This window comes from Ambystoma mexicanum, chromosome 3p (genome assembly GCF_040938575.1).
Source record: "Ambystoma mexicanum isolate Mex_15411 chromosome 3p, UKY_AmexF1_1, whole genome shotgun sequence".
Taxonomy (NCBI): domain Eukaryota; kingdom Metazoa; phylum Chordata; class Amphibia; order Caudata; family Ambystomatidae; genus Ambystoma; species Ambystoma mexicanum.
The window spans coordinates 369,779,762-369,799,075 of NC_090925.1; the positions used below are offsets into that span (position 1 = coordinate 369,779,762).

Below are 19,314 nucleotides of genomic sequence, written 5' to 3' on the forward strand. Positions count from 1 at the left end.
CCGTATTTCACATTCAAGGTTTGCAACTGTCTTTTGAGTTGGTCAAACAATTGTCAGGCTTTTTGCACGTCTCTGGTGTAATCTGGAAAAAACGATATCTTCGATCCATTGTATGTGAGGGTGCCTTTTGCCCGTGCCGTTTGGAGCAATGCGTCACGGTCTCGATAGTTCAATAGCTTTGCTATCACTGTGCGTGGGGGGGGCACCTGGTACTGGGCGACCCGTCGGCACACGGTGGGCCCGTTCAATTGAAAAGAAATTGGAAAATGTATCTGTTTCGAACATATCTGTGAGTAGCTGCTCCAGAAATAATTCCATGTGCGGGCCTTCAACTTTCTCCGGCAATCCCAGGATTCTAACATTATTAAGCCTGGATCTTCCCTCGCTTTCATCGACCCTCTCCTCCATGGTTTTTAGGCGGGTCGTTAACTCTAGCTAGTTGTTGTTCTACTTGCCGTAGGCCGTCCTCCGTCCCAGATATGTGTTGCTCTGCTTCTCCGGTACGGGACGTCAGCTTCTGGAGGTCATGCCGGAGGAGGGAGACGTCCATGCTGATGCCATCTATTTTTTTGCTCCATCGAGGCCTGTAAGTCTGCTATGGCAGCCATGATGTCTTTTAATGATATTGTGCCTTCTGCCTGTGGTATAGTGTCTGGTAGGTCTTGTTCCGACAGGGTGGTCGCTGTCCGCGTCGTGTATTGATCCATCCTGCTCTGGGAGATTAGTTTCCTAGGTTTATCCCTGCCCATGTCGTACGGCGATGGTGAGGTGTCTCCGAGTGGACAGGCGCACAGTTTTGGGGTTTCAGGCCGGCTCGCGTAATATTTCTTCTGCGCCCTCCTGGGTCGGGGGCGATTGCTAGTCCGTGGAGGTGCGGGCGCCTGTTGGTGGACAGTCGGTTCCAGGAATAGGTCGCTGGTCGCAGGTCTATCACAGTATGGTACTCCTTCACCCTGCTATGTACTGACGGGTGCGGCCATTTTGTCCGTTTTTTCCAGCTGTCCTGTAAATTCACTGATCGCACTATGGGCCTACGTAGGCACGGGTCTTCGCCACGCGTACCCACAGGTCGGAGTCTCTGGAGGGTCTGTGGCGTCTCCCGAAACGGGTTATGAAGCCAGCGGATCACGTGCCGTGGACCTACCGGGCCGCCTGGTTCTGTACGTCGTCTGGGCTCCTTCTCCTGCAGGCTCGGTATGAGCACGAGGGCAGGGGTAGGACAAACATATGGCTGTCACCTTAGGTTGCCGTCTCCCTCTCGGGTTACCCTGGCGGTGCACTGGGGCCCGCCACACCACTCACACGGGCACAGCGAAGATCAGCCGCCCTCGGGAGACGGTGGGCCCGTTCTCTGTGTTGTTCAACAGGTTCCCGCCTGGTTCGGTTTGCTGGCCGGGAGTGTTCCACGGGCGATGTGCGTGCTGCTGTTCTGGTGGGATTTCCACTTCCTCATGCGCGGATGTTATTGCTGCGTGCCTCCATTCCCAGCCACAGGTCACTGATCGCAGATCCGCGTCGGAGTGACAATCCTTCATGCGGCTACAATCCAACAGGCGCGGCCATTTTGTCTGCGTTTTCCTGCTGCCGCACAGCTTGTTTTCCTCGGCTCCAAACTCACCCAGGAATGTGCGATTGTGGCCGGGATTTCGCCTGGTTGTGCCCGATGTGTTTGTCTTCCGGAAAATGTATAATTTCTACAGGAAAGCCATTCATAGCAGGCTGTTTCTACATGATGTCTGCTGCGGCCGCAAGAGCTACACGGGCTCACGTCCTCATAGCTCTAGTGCTAGCCACACCGCTGTGACTATCATTGTTGAATTGCCATATATTTCTTTATGTATTTGATGTTTAAGTGTTAGTGTGTTAGTGTTTTCCTTCCTTTAGTTTTGATAGGCAGAGAAATCATAGTCAGAGTAGGGATAGTGAGGAGTTTGATAACATTTATGATTTAATAAAATGGCATATCTTGAGAAAATCCTCTAAGAGTTGTCCGCCTCACATTTCTGACCTCTCACAGTCACCAATAGAGTTTGCTGCTTTTTTTTCTGTTGCAATTGTGCAAAAGCTTTATAAGTGTAACATACAAAGTGAAATAAAAAATACTATTTAATCTCTGGGAACCCACTAAATCATTGCCTGACAATGTTTTCTTTAGTATGTTCTGGGTCTGGAGGTTGGACTACTATCGTTCTCCTGATCTTCCAATTTATTTTCTCTTATTGGAATTGGCACTGAACTCCTCCACACATAACCGTTTCAGAAGTCTGGACCGTCTCTGGCAGCCTTTTTGTATCCATCTCGTACCTCCTGGTACTCTCCCCATTGTTGGCTTCTCGCATCCCCAGTCAGCCATCTTTCCGGCTGGTGGGAGTTATTCCCCATTTTGTGCCCTCGGGCCAGCTATGAGTTCTCTCCCTTTTTTCCTGGCAGCTGCCTCTGTGATGTTCCCTGTTCTTTCGATTCGGTACTGTACACTAGCCGCCCTTTGTATTCTGCAGTTTTCCTGTCCCTTTCTTTCATGGAGTGCTCTGAGTATTTCCTATCCATCATCCACTGAAGGGGATCCCAAACTGATTCTGCTGCCATACTTCTCTGGGGATCACACAAAGGACTCTGGCATCGTTGACACGTGTTTGGTCTGCCCCCATGGGTTAATCTTCACCCAGGTGGTCCCTGAACTTTCGTGGCTCTAGTCTTCTAAAGAGGTGTATGTTGTGCCCATTGTTCTGGTATTTCTACATTAAGAATTTCCACAGCTTTTTCCTTCACCTTTGAAAGGGGTTTTTCTGCAGGCCTTACTTCCCCTCGCATCCCCTAGGGGCTCACCTTGTGCGATCCTAAGGATCTCTTTCTTAGGTAACAGCCTGTGGTGATCTTCTGACTTTATAACCATCATACTGATAGTGTGTTCCTTGTGCCTGCCCATAGGACTCCAGGAGAGTTGTATTATCCTTGATTTTCTTCCCTTTTCTGCCAGAGGTCACCTCTGACTGGCCTTAATTCTGACTGGCGGACAGGGGTTACTTGCAAGGAGCTAGAAGGATTGTCTTCCGAGATCATCTATCATGTATAGTAAAAATAGGTGCCTTATGAACGTGACTGTGACAGTCACCCGCCTTATTCTAGGGACTTTTAGTGGGGTGAGCAAAGGGGTAGAGGATGTTGTTCTTGGGGATTATATGAGGAGTATCCCCTGGTCATGCTCACTTAGCCTCCACTACTGAACAGGAGACCATCACATCCCAAGTAAAGGTGCTGCTGGCCCTTAAAAAGCCTGGTCAGTAGGCCAAGAGTCTCTCATAGGGCAATGCGCCCATGCTTAACCCAGATTCAATGAAGTGTAGTCCCCGACCTGATAAAATACTTTTATTACAACTCTAAATCACTCAAACTGGTTAACGCAACTCCAGCTACCAGCGCCACTATGCTACACCTAAACTCAAAGATGCTCAAGCGCATGAGCTGAACAACATAGACCAAGAATCCAAGATGGCAGACTCACTTATTTATGCCGCTTTCCTGCCACCACCCCGATCATAGTTCCAATTAAACCAATCACAAGTACACAATGCTAAGAATACACATATGAAGACCCTAAAACCCAGACCAGCTCCATGGGTGGACCCACTCATGTAGGAAAAGTCTTATTTCTAATAGATATGGCCTCTGATGTATCTTCCAGCTTTCTTCTGATAAATTGTAACTGTAATTTAAATTTTTTATGTCACAACTTTTTTAACTGTTGCATTCTTTTTAAAGTTTAAAGTTTTATGATTATTGACATTAGTGGGATAATAATCCAGAATATAGATGAGTTACTTACAAAACCCTGTATAAAAGGGATATCTTAGGAAGTGGAGGGGTGGGCGTTTGGACAAGGATGTTGCAGAAGTTTGAAGCAGATTGGTAATTCTTGAAGAAGGTTTAAGAGACAGGAAAACATTGGGGAAGAGTTTAGACGAGGAACAAAGACAACATGAAATGGTTGGAGAAATATGTCAGGCGGTGGTTGGAGAGAAACATAAGGATGTGGTAAGAGGGAAACATCAGGACATGCTAGAAGAAGAAAAATCAGGAGGTTGTTGGAGAGCGACATCAGGTGGCGGTAGGAGGGAAATTTCACTAGGTGGTTAAAAGAAGACATCCAGAGGTGACCGGAGGAGGTTGAGAGCCAGGAGAGAGAGGCCAACACTCTAGTGTGGTGGTAGCTAGCGAGTGCAGGAAGAACAAGAGGACATGCTTTGTACAAACCAGGAGGTAGGGGTCAGAATCTAATTCAAACAGGTCAAGCCCACATGGGAGAATGAAGGAGCATACCGTTTTGTCTCTAGGAGGCAAAGTGTCAAAACAGAGAGCTTCTCCAGAGGGTAGAAATTAGAGCCCAAAACAAAGGAGGTGAAATGGTCCTCTTAAGCATGTATATAGAGATTATGGCCTGCAACCACATCTTCCTTTCCCTGCCAGTGGAAGACATGGCTGGAGACTTGGGACTGTGCGAAGTATGATTGGATTTACCCCACCATCAAGAAGAGATCAACAGGAGGTGTTTTATAAGAATAACAGAGGCTGAGTAATCGGACGGTGCCCTGAAATCTTGTAGAAGGGTATTCATTGAACTAGTGGAATTATTGATAACAGATGGTCCTAACCTTTTTGTACTTAAATTTGATCCAGAGGAGGAGATTTTATGTTAATAACCCCCATTTTACTTGGGAATTTGTCTGGACTCGATGTTAACCCACTCAGCTCTAAGAAATGTCCCACAGGCACTCCTGTTCAGGCCTGCAGCTGTGGGCATAAGCGTTTGTCTTCCCGTCTCACACAAAAGGCAAGGTATGTACAGGGGAGGAAGTATCCCCAACTCATCCAGTGTCTTTGAGCCCGACCAGTCCCTTCAGCTGCACAAGTCTCTGCACATTCCCAGAAGAAGCTCACTACAGGAACGATACAACTAGGAAGGAAGCATACCAGCCTCTATGAGCCCCACAGGGCAGGCAGACCCAGCATCACTCCAAGAAAGAAGATCGAGAGAAGGAAGCTGCCTCAGATCTGCAGGCCTTTGACATCAGCCTATGCCAGCATACTGCTGACCGGTGTAGGCCAGAATCTAGCTAATAGGAAGTGCTGGAGACACATACGCCAGCTTACATTTTTTCTTAATTTTGGGGGCCCTGAATCCATTCTTTTTATTGATTTTTGTTCAGGTTACAGCTGTCATTACTTAGCCTTAACTTTTATGTATATTTTTGCATTGTTTTCTGAGCTCAAGAAATAACTTTGTACAAGAAACGAGTGCCAGTTTCCTTTAATTGAATGGGCCCAGGTCTCTAACCAGTGGGACAGTGTAATGGGACTGGGTCAGAAAGTGGATGAAAAGAAAAGCAAATATTGCTTACAGTGACACCTACATTTCAATCAGCACTTTGTAAATGATCATATCAGTATGTATTTGATCATTGGCAGGCTTAGGCTATACCATATTTAGGACTATTTATCATGTCTAATTTATTGAGCCAGGTTGACTTAATCTTATTGGAAAGTATCTATTGCGTTATATTTATTGCATTTCCAGTTTTCATGTCTCAAAGCATGTTGCTGGAGTAATGTGCCCCCATGTTTCTGCTTGTCTTTACCTTAATCCAAAAACATAGCGTTTGCCACTTATGTGCTACCCAAATGGGAGAAATAAGCACAAAAATACTTTAACACGATATCTTGGTGGGGTGCACAAAGATGCTTGATGCAAGGCCTGATAGCAGTATAAGATATTGTTTTTACAACAAAAACAAATAAATAGAAAATGTCTTCATTCAGTTATTAAAACAAATGTGTTTTACAACAGTACTGGGTGTGAAGTCCTTCTCATCTGCTGGCCAGTCTGTGTAAAAACTCTTGCCATTCTCAGCAGGTTGCAGGTTTCTCAGTGTTCCTGAACCATGGTTGATTGAGTATGTGATTCTGGGTCTTGTGTGGATGTAGTTCTTCGGGCTTCAGCAAGCTTGCAGGTCTCCACCAGCAAGGCCAGGTAATGAGTATGTTTCTCCAGCAGTGCCTTGCTTACTCATGTGCTGGCTAAGGGGCCTGGAGCATCCTCTGACATTGACCTACCTTCCTGCACTAGAGCCCTGGTCCCAGTGGCTCTTCACAGTAAAATTTCTCTATAGTGATCTCTGTGGTCCTCTGTGAGGTTACACCATCTGGTACCTCCTCCTAGCTCATCAAGGTGCCTGGGATCCTACTCCCTTTATAAGTCCAGTAGGGGTATAGACTCCTCTGCCCCTTGTTTTTCTCTTTTGCTCTGATGGGTCATCTCCTCCATTCCCCAGAAATTCTCCTCCTGACACTCCTCCAACCTCCTCCACTCTCCCACAACTCTACTCCTCCTGATGATACTTCCCTCATTCTCCCAACCCCTCCACTCTTCCACAGTTCTCCTCCTCCTAGTGATACCTGCTCTTCCCTCCAACCTCTTCCAAACTCTCTCTCCAACCAGAAGCTCTCTCATTCTGCTATCCTCTTATTGCTCCTTTTTCCCGCTACTCTCCACCAAACTTTCCTCCAGCTCCTACTCGAAAATGAAAACCCCACACTGCCAGAGTGAACTATCTGTGTTATATAGTGGGATCCCACCTCAAGTATAGTGGTGCCTACTGGTGTATAGGACACCTGTATGTTGAGCGCTGTTCTTGATTTTGATTGGGCCTTAGGTTGAGGAGCATATGGTTTGGGAGGAGGCTGGCCTAAGGTTATGTGAGTCTTCTGCCATCTTGGATTTCAGAAGGGCTGTGGGTAGGCTTGCAGTTTCTTTTCCTGAGATGCTGAGAACCCACATGTTAGTGCCTATGTGAGTTTGGATCTCTCTCCTTTGCTGGCATGTGATTCTATAGGAAGGAAATCTCTAGGTAAGTCCGGGAGGCTGTCTATTCCATTTAATTCTCCTTTGTTGCGTGGTACTTGCAAGTTTCTAACCCCTGCATCACTGAGCGAAAGCTGCGTTTATCTCGTGTTCCATGAGAATCATCCTCAAATTGTTTCAGTGCAACTTTGTCACAGCAGGAATTCCATAGTTCATGCAAGCATGGATTATTGTAGGAGCTGATTCCCCTATCAACCACTTGTCTGGGTTTGTCAAGAGGTATAACCTTCTTTTTTGTTGTTGTTGATTTAATCAAAATCTAATCTTTCAAATGTATCAATAATTAATTCATATTACAAATCAACAAAATACAAAACTATTGTGAAAACATCCATTATACACAATCCAAACACTGCAAATAATAATTTCCTAAATTTCTTTAGAAGACAATATTAAAAAAATCACTAATCAAGTTCATATTCATAATACATCAAGTTAGTTAATATGAAAAGAAACAAAAGAACAATTCCTAGGTCTTGCCTTTTGGGCATTTCAAAAAGCCTAACATGTCCAACATTCTTATTATTTCCGTTGTTAAAAGATACCTCATGTCCAATAAACATTCGACACCAAATATCCTCCAAGGAAACATACACATTTACATTAATAAAGTCTCAAATATTTATTGCGAATCTCCATCAATTTCATGCAGTCTACTAAGATATGTTTCAACATCTGAACTATGCCCACAGATTTGCAGTAACCACAATTGCCCAATTTAGGGTCTACTGTAGATGCTCGAGCCATAAGGACTTTGCCGGTCGGTAAAAAGTTCAGACGGAGTCTTAGAAAGTGGCTATGATATTGAGGATTAGGAAATAGTTCAAGGTATTGTGGTAGAAGGCCATGAGGTTTATCTACCTTCATGAAGGTGATACATTCTTGTTTGATCAATGGTGTCAATACAATCCATCTCTTTAATGAATTTCTTAACCCAAAACAGATTTGTATTGAAGTCCTGCCTACTCCTTCCACTCCTGATTAGAATATTTTCTGCAGATTGTTTTCCTTGCTTTAACAAGCTTTGCGATTCAACCATTAATTCATGGTGCAGAGCTTCACATAAAGTATCATGGTAGGGTAAATCATTTTTCCACACAAAGACAGCACCCACCAATTGAACCACATTTGGAGAGACTGGAGAACCAGTGCGAAACATAAGGAAGGCAACAGGGTTGAAGGAGGAAGTTTTAATAAACGCTTCCAAATCCTTCCTTCCAATTGCTCCCATTTCAGATCTTAGCACACTGGTACAACTTCACTTCCATATAATAGCGTTGGAACCACCTTACCCACATCATAGAATCAGCCTTATCCTCCGGTTCCCAAACCTTTTGTGTTCAATGAGCAATATTTGCATATCAAATTAAATGGTGAGCAACATCTATTCTTCAACGAAACATATTGCTGCTCACTTGTCAGAAAAATGATTGCAGCACAAATTGGAAATGTAATAACCTTTAAGACTGCTAATGTTTCATTTTAATTTTCAGTAATTAACAGTTGTCTAGACAATGTGCAACTCTATTAAAGAACATCTGTAATGCCTTTAACTTCATTTGACGTTAAGTGGTTGTTTACAGGAAATGTTGAGGAAATTGAATGGGCAGTAGGACATTTTTGGACAGATAGAGCCAGTCAAGTATTTTTACCAATGGCCTGGGGTAGGCACCACACAAAAGATGTCTCACAGCTAAAGGGGCTGTTGGCGATGCTTAAGTTTGACAAGGAGGCGTTGGAAAGAATTACTAATTCACAAGAAACTAAGATATTCTCTTCGAAATATTAAACCGTTCAGAGGCCACAAAGGAAAGTGTCACAATGTTTGAATCTTTGGTAGAAACTATCTGAACAGAGTTTTGGCAAATGGCATTCCCCCAGTTCAAAAGTTCCAGGTTCTAGAAAGGGATGCCTCATGATTCGATGCAGAATCTCGAAGAAAATGTAATCATGATTGAGTGGTGTGTACACGGCTGGCCAAGATTATAGTTTCAAAAGGGCATACAAAAAGTGCTAAAACACAAAATGCAATTATCGAGATAGACAATTGCCTTGCTTGTAAGATGTTTTCCAAATGTTTGTTGCTCAGACTGGAGGAGTGGGCTCAAAGTAACAATATCTCAATGCCATCCCAAGCGGCTTTAAGGGGAGGGGTTAGTACAGTGGGCCACTGCTTCACTCTGAGGACCATCATGGAGAAATATGGTAAGGTTAAGGGAGGAAGATTATTTGTGGCTTTTTTCAGAATTTTGAGCAAGCATTTCATTTGATTGATAGAAACATTTTGTGGTGTAATCGTTATTAAATCTTATCCAACTGTGATAACCAGACATTTCAGAGTCTATCCAATATATCAGGGAATTATACTTTGTATATTGTTTTTCACCACAAATAAAGATGTCAGTTGGCCCCAATGTATTCCTTTGAGACTTTGACTCTAGTACTGCTCTTAGAAAAGTTAATCCATCGTCTCTGAAGGGTATATTTTATAGCATGATTTCTTTATGCCAATGACACAGCTATTTTAGACTTAACCGTAGCAGGTCTCCAACAGGGCATACTACACATAAATGACTATTTTGGCAACTATAGTTTGAAATGAAATATGATAAAAATAAAGATTATGTTTTTCGGGGAAAAGGGTGAAACCTTGTAGCTGGTTTCTAAATGAATGTAGAAATGAGTGTGTAGTCTCATTTTTATTTGAGCCTAGTTTTCTCAAAGAGCTTGGGTAAATCATTTTAAGAAGACAGCTGAAAGGGCATCATTAAGGGTTAAAGGGTTTGTTAAAATGTTATTTCAAGTCTGGGGCATTCAGATTGGACAATTGCTTGGAAGTATATAAGGCACAGGTCTGTTTCGTGATTTTTTTTATGGCCGTGAAATCTTGGTCTGTTCGAACTGTCATATCTTGGAGGGGTTGCAAAATACATTACTGTGCCAAGTAGCAGGTCTTCCGCCAAGTACACATAGTAGCGCTTTATGAGCTGAATTAGGGGTGTTCAGTTTCGAGGTGTTGGCCCAGTTAAGATTTTTAATGTATTTTTTAAAAGCATATCTGGGATTTTCAGCTAATCATAAAGTGAATTTCAATGTATGCGCAATTGCAGCCTCCCCTGGTAAAGAAAAATACTTGTGGTATGGGGGTTGTAAGGCACTGTCCATTGGGATAGGGGCTGGGATAGAAATAAATTTGGCACATTAAGTCAACTCAAATTAGCTCTTAAAGCAAGAGCTTGTCCGATGGGGAGGGATGCAGATGACCAAAATATACATAAATTGCCCTCTTTAGCATTATATGTAGACTTACATACAATATAAGACAGGAAGGAGAAATCTGTGAAATAAGATCCCCAGAATGCAGGAGGCTGATGTTAGTGGTACGTTTAAATGTACCGACCCCTCAATAAATGAAGAAGGTGTGAAGGAGGAAGCACAAAGTGTACCTGTAAAATGGGAGTCCATGAAGATTTGTCATTGTTTCTCTGTTTTGCGTAAGCGTTGACATGCATGGAAGCTATGTCTTATATAATTAATTGTAATTATCAGGTTTTTTTAAAGTGCTTGTTTGAATATTTTAAAGCTGCTTTATTATTTTGGGCTTGTTGTGAATTTGATGAGATATGATACATGTTTTTATATGTTGCTAACGTAATGGAGAAATATGATTAAATATTGATTGAGTAATCTAGGTCATTGCATGGTAGGCTTTACAGATCACTTTAATGGGGCTTTGGATCTTACTTCCTAAAAATTCTTTTGGCATGTAATATGGCCATAATGATGAGGAACCTGGGCAGTTTTGGGTTGGAACGGGCCAGGGTCTATGTTGCGAGGCCCTTTAACGCGGGCCGCGGGATGATACTACCCAGTACAGTCCGGGCTCCTTTTCAATATGGCCATAAGCACCCGTGTAGTTTCCTACGCTGGTGCTAATTGTGTGTAATTTTAAAAAAAAGCAAATTGCTTTGCCTTGCTGCTCTGCACTGTAGTTTTCCAGCCCATTTTCTATGTTGATGATTGTCAAGTCAACAACAAGGAAACAGAGTGCTGCACTTCACCAAACCACAAGGGTACGTTTATTTTTTTTTTTTATTAAACCCTTTTAGCAAGTGGAAAGGAAGACAAGACAAAGGGAAGAAGGAGGTGGGAAGGGAAGGGTCGCTGCCCAACAGCACTCGGGCTGCTCCGAATTCAGGCTTATACTGCAGAATCCAACCCACGTTCCAAGCAACCTGATTGGCAAGTGCCCCCTTCCAGGGTACTAATGGCAAATAGTGCATTTTCAGGCACCTGGGGCCTGTTACATTGGTGAAAAAAGTGGTCAGGAATAAAAGTAATATTTTTCTGAAGGATTTTGAGCTTCTTTTCTCTCCTCAAAAGGAATTGTGCACAAAATCTAGGGACAAACATTGGTTAAAACCTTGAGCATTTGACGACCACTTCAGGAGTGTGGTGGTGTTAACTAGGTATTTGGATTGATTAATTGGCTTGTTAATTCAAATTTATTAACATAATCTTAATTGGATTTGAATATAGGGCAGATTCATTCTGGAAAATGTGGCATGCATTTGCCTGATCTTCCCATTATCCACATGCCAGATGGGCAGAGCATCAAACTATGACAATTGTTCCACTAGGACACGATGGGCCTCATTAAATATTTGACGGTTTCCCGCCTGTAAATCCAGTGCTATACCACTAAAGGGTAATAATGTGTCCGCTACTGGCAGATTACAAGTGGCAGCAAGAGGGATTGCCGGCAGGAATACCTGTGCCGGTAAGACCGGCTGTTTTTTGCCAGTGGAGTGGCTGACTTACCTTCAGCTCTCCGCTGGAGGTAAATCAGGTCACCCCACCTGCGAACTTGTAGTTTGGCGGAAACGTGCCGGTAAACATAATCACTGGCACGTTAATTCCAAACCGTCAAACTTCTAATGACCTCCAATGTAATAATAAATATAGGTGATACTAAACTTATTATTTCGGATAAATATAATGTGTGGTGGCATCAAACACAAACGTCACTTGTACAAAGAACAGTGCATGTACATTTTTTAATAAAGAAAAGTTGGTTTGGCATGCCGCGTATTTGTCCATTATGCTTCCGCTAGCTTTACAAAGGAACAGAAAATCACAATTTTCTCCAGGAAACAAACATGGGAACATAGGTCAATTATTTTGCTCATTAATACATTTGTCAGCTGGGCAAAGTATCTGAAGATGACAGGGTTTTAACAATGACACTGCTATAATAAGTATGGACATTTACAGAAAAATTATTTGCATGGTGGCAAAAAAACATAAATCTTGTATCTACATAAATAAGCCAACTGGAAACACAGCAGGATCATTGGCCAACATTCTCATACAGTCCAGGAATCTGTCCTGGCTATACTGCTACTGAGGCCTCATCCTTTCAGCACCTCCTTCTAGGCCTCCACACCATCGCCCAGAGCAACTGGCGAGCAACAATTTAGGGTGCCACGACCAACATGTTGCTCCCAAGCTACACATTGGGGATCAGTCTATCAATGATTGTCTGCTTTCTTGAATTGGCCAACACGAGAAAACCCAGATACTTTACTTCCTTCACAAGGCTTATCTGGGCATCATCAATCGTCCTTTTAAATCCACATTTCTTAGTTAAGTTCTTGGTAAGAAGGAGGACATTTGATTCACCCTGGTTTATTATCAAATCATTTTGTTTAGCATATACCCCCCATATACCCCCAAAGAAGATAGTAATCTTTGGAGACCAATTGGCTTGCGAATAAAATGACATCGTCCGCGTAGGCCATCCAAAAAACATTTTTATTACCCAATTTGGGACCAACAAATGGAGATTTTACCAATGCTGTGCCTAGGTCGGCCATATAATATTTGGACACTATTATCTTTGTGAATAATTCTCAATATAGCTAGTAGGGTTGATGAAATTCCCTACAATCTTAGCTTGTAACCTTCTTTCTTCCATGAGAGGGACTTCCCTTCCAATTTTAGAGCTATGGGTCTGACTGGCAAGTTTGATCTGTACTTGGGAACCATGAACCTTTTTGGAAGGATTGCCATAAGGGGTCTAGGGAAGTCTCTTCTCCCTATTCTGGTTATGGGCAGGAGCAGAGGGGTGAAGGGAGTTTGGGTGCCCTGTAGTTCGCCTCCTCATGACCCTGCCCACCAGTGTGGGTGCAAAGGGCTTTGTTTTCTGGTGCCTGTCCCCTGTTTTCATGCAGTGACCCAGTGGGGTTGCTCTGGGGATCCACTGTACACCTTCTCTGCCCAACATCCACCAATGTAGGTTGGCACCTGCACCAATGACGATTGCGTTGAGTTCTTTGAAGCTCAAGCAAATAACTTTGTCACAATAATCTATGAAGGCTTTTTCAAACACTTTTCTTGTTTATGTATTTTTCCACACTGCAATTGCTTTAGTATCGGTGTTCATTGCATTGTGGTTTGTTTGTAAACATTCTTGCTTTGTACACAGGAAGATCCTGGAGGTTTCTCCATATTTCACTTTAAGTGAGGGGCATCATACCTTTTCAAATATTTTAGGCACATTGCACATTTTTTGTCCATTCAGTTACAACACCCAGTGGGCCCCCTAATTGTCCCAAGAAGGCAGGATTCTCTTTTGAGTGGTGTGACTCATCACCTGTCCCTGCCCTTTGCTCATGCAGATTGCTTTTACTCTACACTTGCAGTTGGAACAGACCATTACACTAGGAATCCACATATTGTAAAAAGAGTTGCATATGTCTGCGCAAACAAGGAGCTCAGTTTAATTGGCAAAGGTACTTTAGAATGTAACCACTCACTCTAGAAAGGTGCAGGCACTAGATATGATCAACATGAAATGCAAGTTGTGGGAATGCGGATTCAATAAATGTCCATCAGGAAGATGGGAGAGTCTGAAGCGGAATATGAATAACAAGTTCACCATCATACTTTTTAAGCCTTTTTAAATTATCATTTTTGTAAAGAATTGTGTGTAGAAATGGTTCAAATTTGATAGAAACTGGTTTTGTGACTTCTGATGTTATGGACAACATCCTAATTTTGCTTCAGGGTATACTTTAATAGTAGAATGGATTATTTATAATGGTCTGGAGTAGTTTTTTGGCAGAAATCGTCACGTGTAATCTTGATGACTGCCCAGAAAGTCTAGCAGTGCATGAACATGCAGTGTATGTCCCCCATTCTTTTATAATCTAAAGAACGATATGGTATAGGGGAAAACCGTGTGGGCACCATACCGACTGACACTATTGTTTAGTGGAGCAAAATGTACTATGTTTTTATCACAGGAACGTGGATGAAGAAACTAGTGTAGCACCTTTGATAACCAGCTAGGTTACCACATAGCTCGCAAAACATTGTGATATTCACTTCTTAAAGTTCTACATGGTGAGTGTTCCAAATATAATTAATGGTTTGATTTTTTTTTTTTTGTAGAAGTGCCAATTTGTGTTCTTCTGGCAACTTAGCAGAAGGTTCCTCAAAGTACTTTTCTGAAAAAAAGCAAATTGAATCTCAACTGCAGGAGGCGCCGTTCAGTGTGAGAAACAGCACATCACCAAGTGCCAAACTAGAAGAACCTGTGCTGCTTGATGGGCCTGTGGCTGGTGCCAGCACTTCAACTTCAAGACATCAGGAGGACCCTGTAGAGCAACTATTTCTCAATTTCAAATCATTGATGCTTATTATGGAAGATGCAGATGAAGATAGTGGCAGCGATCTGTCTGATTCTGAGAAAATACCTATTGCCTCTTCCCCCTTCACACCTCCTGATCTCAACCTGAGAGCTGAACGAATTGATCCTGCTAGTTTTGATCACCTTTGCGAATTAGATTACAAAGGATCAGAGCACTATTATCCAGAAGCCCTTCCACCACCTTTTAATGCATGGGACCTTCAGCAGTTGGCTATGTTTCTTAACACGGAGGGTAGACGCACATCTCGACCAAAACCAGTAGGACACCTTGAGAAATATGTGGATCGACTTCTCCAGTTGGAATGGCTACAGATGCAAACCATTCAGAGTGAGAAAGCAAAAGTAGTTAAGGTGAGACCTCATACTGCCCCAAGTAATTTTCATAATTTGAAAAGTCCTGGGAAAAGCAAGTCATGGCCTAACCCGCTCCCCAGTAGAGTGGCCGGACACTCTGATGATTTGTTGAAACTTTCAACTTGCCATGTTAGCAACCATCGTAAAAAAGACTTGTACTTTGAAGAGACTAGTTTGCTGAAGTCAGCTGAGAACTACTCCAGTGTTGCTGTTGTAACTAATTCTAAAGCATCTCGAGAAATGAGGCCAGCATCGAAAAAGAGACCAACAGAGAGCAATAAGCAACAATTTATGGAGCTGCATCCTTCATCAAGCTTCCTAAAGATTCAATCCATTGACAATGTCAGACCCCCCAAAACTTCCCCTGGAATCAGGAGTCCTGCTCCACCTGTCAAAGGCACAAAAGTTAATTTATATGCAAAGAAAAATGGAAAGGCTAACAACGGACAATTGCCCAGCAAAAGAGCTACCCAGGATCAAAAGGTGAAAATAAATGGAGTCAAGCAACCAACTTGTAAGCGTAAATAAATCTGCTTAAACAGTTTACAGAATCTGGAATATTGCAAAAGTCCCTTAATCAAGAAAAAAGTTATTTAGCAGGTTACTCTTCAACTATGTTTCGGTGCAAGAGTTATCAATGCAACATGACCATTGCACTACAATGCTAAAGTGCAGTTGATTGGGATCATTGTTAAATTTAATGCACCAGTCTACAGACAACATACGCTTCATCATGGACCTACTGGTTTTGGAATTACTGATCTCCAGCAAAACTAGCTTTAATAACAGTTTTGCTATGTTGATTAACAGTCCACTCATCTCTTTTAAGCTCTTACCTTATACTTTCTTCATATTTTATTTCTAGTTATGTTTACCTTCAAGTGGAGTTGAGAGTCGGTGCAGCTTTCATGTTATGTGCATTTCATGTATATTTAGATTACGCAAGCATGGTCAGTGGTAAACCAGGCTCCTCCACTGGGTCATGTGAAGGTTGAAAGCAGTGAATAAGACCAGACAATGCAAGTGAAACTTCACTGAAGTGTACTCAAATATGTCAGATAGTTTTGTGCTTTGTAGTCGTCTATTACTATCAGTATCTTCTGTTCAGGTCGAAAGTCTAAATTGGAAAGATTCATGTTTTTTTTAAAGTTTGAAAATGCAAACGATTTAAAACCAAAAATGAGGCAAAGGGGGAGTATTGATGGGTCTTGTAGCTGGGTGAACAGACAAGACCTAATTATTTAAGTGCAGTGGAAGACATAACTTCGGGGATAGGATGCAGACGTATCGGCAGGGCAAAAGGAAGTAAATGGCGGCCCCTAATGTAATGTAGAAATAAAGTACATGACTTCATGGTGAGAATTATGTGTTAAAGGATACGATAGAGAAAATGACAGAGGACCCACAGAAGGAAAGGCGCATAATCTAAATAAATGCATACAAATACATACTTTCAAACTTAAAAACATTACAATGCAATGTTTGTAAAAAGGTATATTTTCTCACTTCAATTTGTGTGATTTAATTTTCAAACTAAATACTTATAGGTGTATCATAGGAGAAGCAACACATTTCGTGCTGTTTATTCTTTATCAGTACACAGTGATTTATAATAAAAAATAAAGCCTTCCAGTTTTCCATTTTTACTGATTTTATTTCACATAAAACTGGATAGATGTCAATCTGTTTTCTATCTGTGTTTATAAAACTGGAAAGAAATGGGGACAACAGCTTGACTCCCCACGCTGACAGTCATGCCTTGCATGCAAGCATGTTTGCTGACTGGCAGCATGGGGACTGTAAAAAAAAAAGCAGGCAATAGCCCATTACAATATTTTTCGATTCCTGCTGAGAAGTGTCCTTCATCATCAGCAGTGTCTGGAGTCACCATTTGTTTTCAAGCTAAGAATGTATGTAGATTTCATGTGGAAAAATCCAACTCGATTTGTGTACTGTACGTCTTTATGAGTGCTTTTAAAAAAAATGACTTTTTTTATTTAACATTTGTAAAAATAGTTATTGCTGAATCTTTTTTTTTACCAAATAATAAATGTGGATCAAAACAGATGGAAATTACCTAAAATATATATGAATATATGTATACAGTTGTAAATCGCACTAAAACAAATACATTAAAACTGTGAGGGAGACTTAAAGATGTATATTAATATAATATCAAATTTGTATACAGTGGTAACTGCCTAATTCCTCCTGCTTCAATGCGGTGTGTAAATATTTGGTTTTGTTATTACCCAAAATAATAGTAATCAATTTACTGGCCTTGGAGGGATTAAGGCCTGGGTTGGTCCTATTGGGATTCAAAGCCTTTTAGTGCAGTTTGCAAACAGATATCCAAGGGTTCGTTTACCGCAAAATAGAAATTCACTAGCTTTCCAATTACATGTAGCACATTGCAAACAGCAGAGTTTGGGGTGCTGTGCCTACGACACTACAGCAAATAGTTTGAGAAGGATGGTTAGGCCAAAGCAAGGGTTAAAATGCTTCCGGAGTTGAGCCACAATGGAGCTGGTACAGCATACAAAGCTCTCTATATCCACAAAGTGACTGTGGCTGGAGGTGTCTCAAATATGGACATATTATTTATATAATCTTGATTTCTGATGAAGTGATGCCAGCACAAAATAGGTGTCGATTCCCCCTTCATACAGTTCTATGTAACGCCAAACCAAGTACCTTGATGCTTTGAAGCCCGTCACCACTTGACCTTCTTATGCATTTCTTCTAAAGCTTCACATGGGTTCTTGTTTCCTGTTGTGTTTACTTTGCTGTTATGTACAAAATATTTGGCTTAGGTCTGATGGTTTCCTTTGCAATGAAGCATTTTAGTCCTTCATACTTTTGTAGAACCTATTTAAGAATATACAACCTAACCTATTTAAGAATGTGTAATGTAGTGTCTTACTCTATATCCAGTTTTCTATTGTAACACTGCATGGCCTTCTCTGCGGCAGTACAGGAATGGTGAAGAAATGTGATCATAGAAAGGAGAACAACAAAGAGTTTTATCTAAAAAATAAATTATTTATTCAAATATAATTCATGTATATTCTTTCTGGAAAAAGAAGTTTCACAAGAAAACTAGGATGAGCCAACATTGAATTAACTTATTCAAACATTCATATCTCAAACATATCAACCACTTATTCACAAATCCAGAAATAAATGCATGTCAAACATTTCTTTTTATAATTTACATGTAATCAATTTTCCAAACAGAGCGCTTGACATGGTCTTCATAAAAATAGGTAGAGCTAATATCCACTGGGTCAAGAAGTCTGTCGTCTCATCACTCTGTTGGATATCTAGAGTTGTACATAAAAATGAATTGCCTATTAAATCAAAAGGCCTAACGTAATAGGGACAGGGTGCTATTGTTTAGGGATAAATAGATGTTGGTATTAGGGAAAAAAGAGATGTTTATGTATTATTTGATGTCAAATCCCTTAATATAAGCAAACCCCCATGAGGAGGGCATTGAATAGTGACTCTAAGCCTTGAAAGGGGACACCAACCGGATCAAGTAAATACCACTTTTATGATCGACTGCCTCAAAACGGTGTTGCAGAAAATCATCTTTTGTTATAAAAGTCAGTTTTTCCTTTAAATAAAAGCCACAACAATGGAGACTGCATTTGCCCCAAACTTGGTGAACCTTTGTACGGCTATCTTTGAGGTAGACTGTAGAGGTCATTTTCTAAATCCTGAATCACTAATATGTGATGGGAAAAGTGCCATTAACGGGCACTCTTCTTGCGACTTTTACTTATTTGGTGGACTTTCAAGGCAGATCGGTAAGGCGGAGCAGACTTTGCATGCCTTAACAATCCATCTGGAAATCCGACAGCATTACCTCTAGCATAAGATTTAGCATAAGGTTTCCATGCTGGTGATGATGCAGTGCATTCCTATGGAATCTGCCTCCAATTCCTACTTCGTAAAAGCCGGTGGATTCCATAGAAATCCATTCTAAATGCATCCCGATATTATGAATTGCTGAAGCCATTTTAATTTTTTTCCAAAGTGGAGTGGAAAATAAAAAGTGAAGGCAAATGTGACTGTGTTTTGCTCTTTACATTTCCACTCTGTTTTCGAAATGCCAACAATTCCAAGGAGGGGACAAGTGCAAATGTTCACCGCCGCACCCCCACCACCCCAGTGCAATTTAAAAATATTGATGAAATTACCCTCAATATCTATCTATACATTTAACAATCCATTGTTTTTAAATATCCATTTCAAGATAACCATGCTTCTAGCCCAAAGTGACTGCATATTGTGAAAACAGCATTTCTTGGTCCTTAACTTCCCA

At 41.6% G+C, this 19,314-nt stretch overlaps 1 protein-coding gene across 2 annotated transcripts in view; it reads left to right on the top strand.

Moving 5' to 3' along the window:
- FAM217B (family with sequence similarity 217 member B) overlaps positions 1 to 16,616 on the top strand; it is a 300,548-nt gene extending 283,932 nt beyond the window's left edge. For both annotated transcript variants that reach the window (XM_069651034.1, XM_069651035.1), the window contains one exon: positions 14,372 to 16,616. In XM_069651034.1, coding sequence (XP_069507135.1) covers positions 14,372 to 15,512 — 1,141 coding nt within the window. In that variant the 3' untranslated portion in view covers positions 15,513 to 16,616. The remainder of the gene's footprint in view (positions 1 to 14,371) is intronic.
- The last annotated feature ends 2,698 nt before the right edge of the window (positions 16,617 to 19,314 follow it).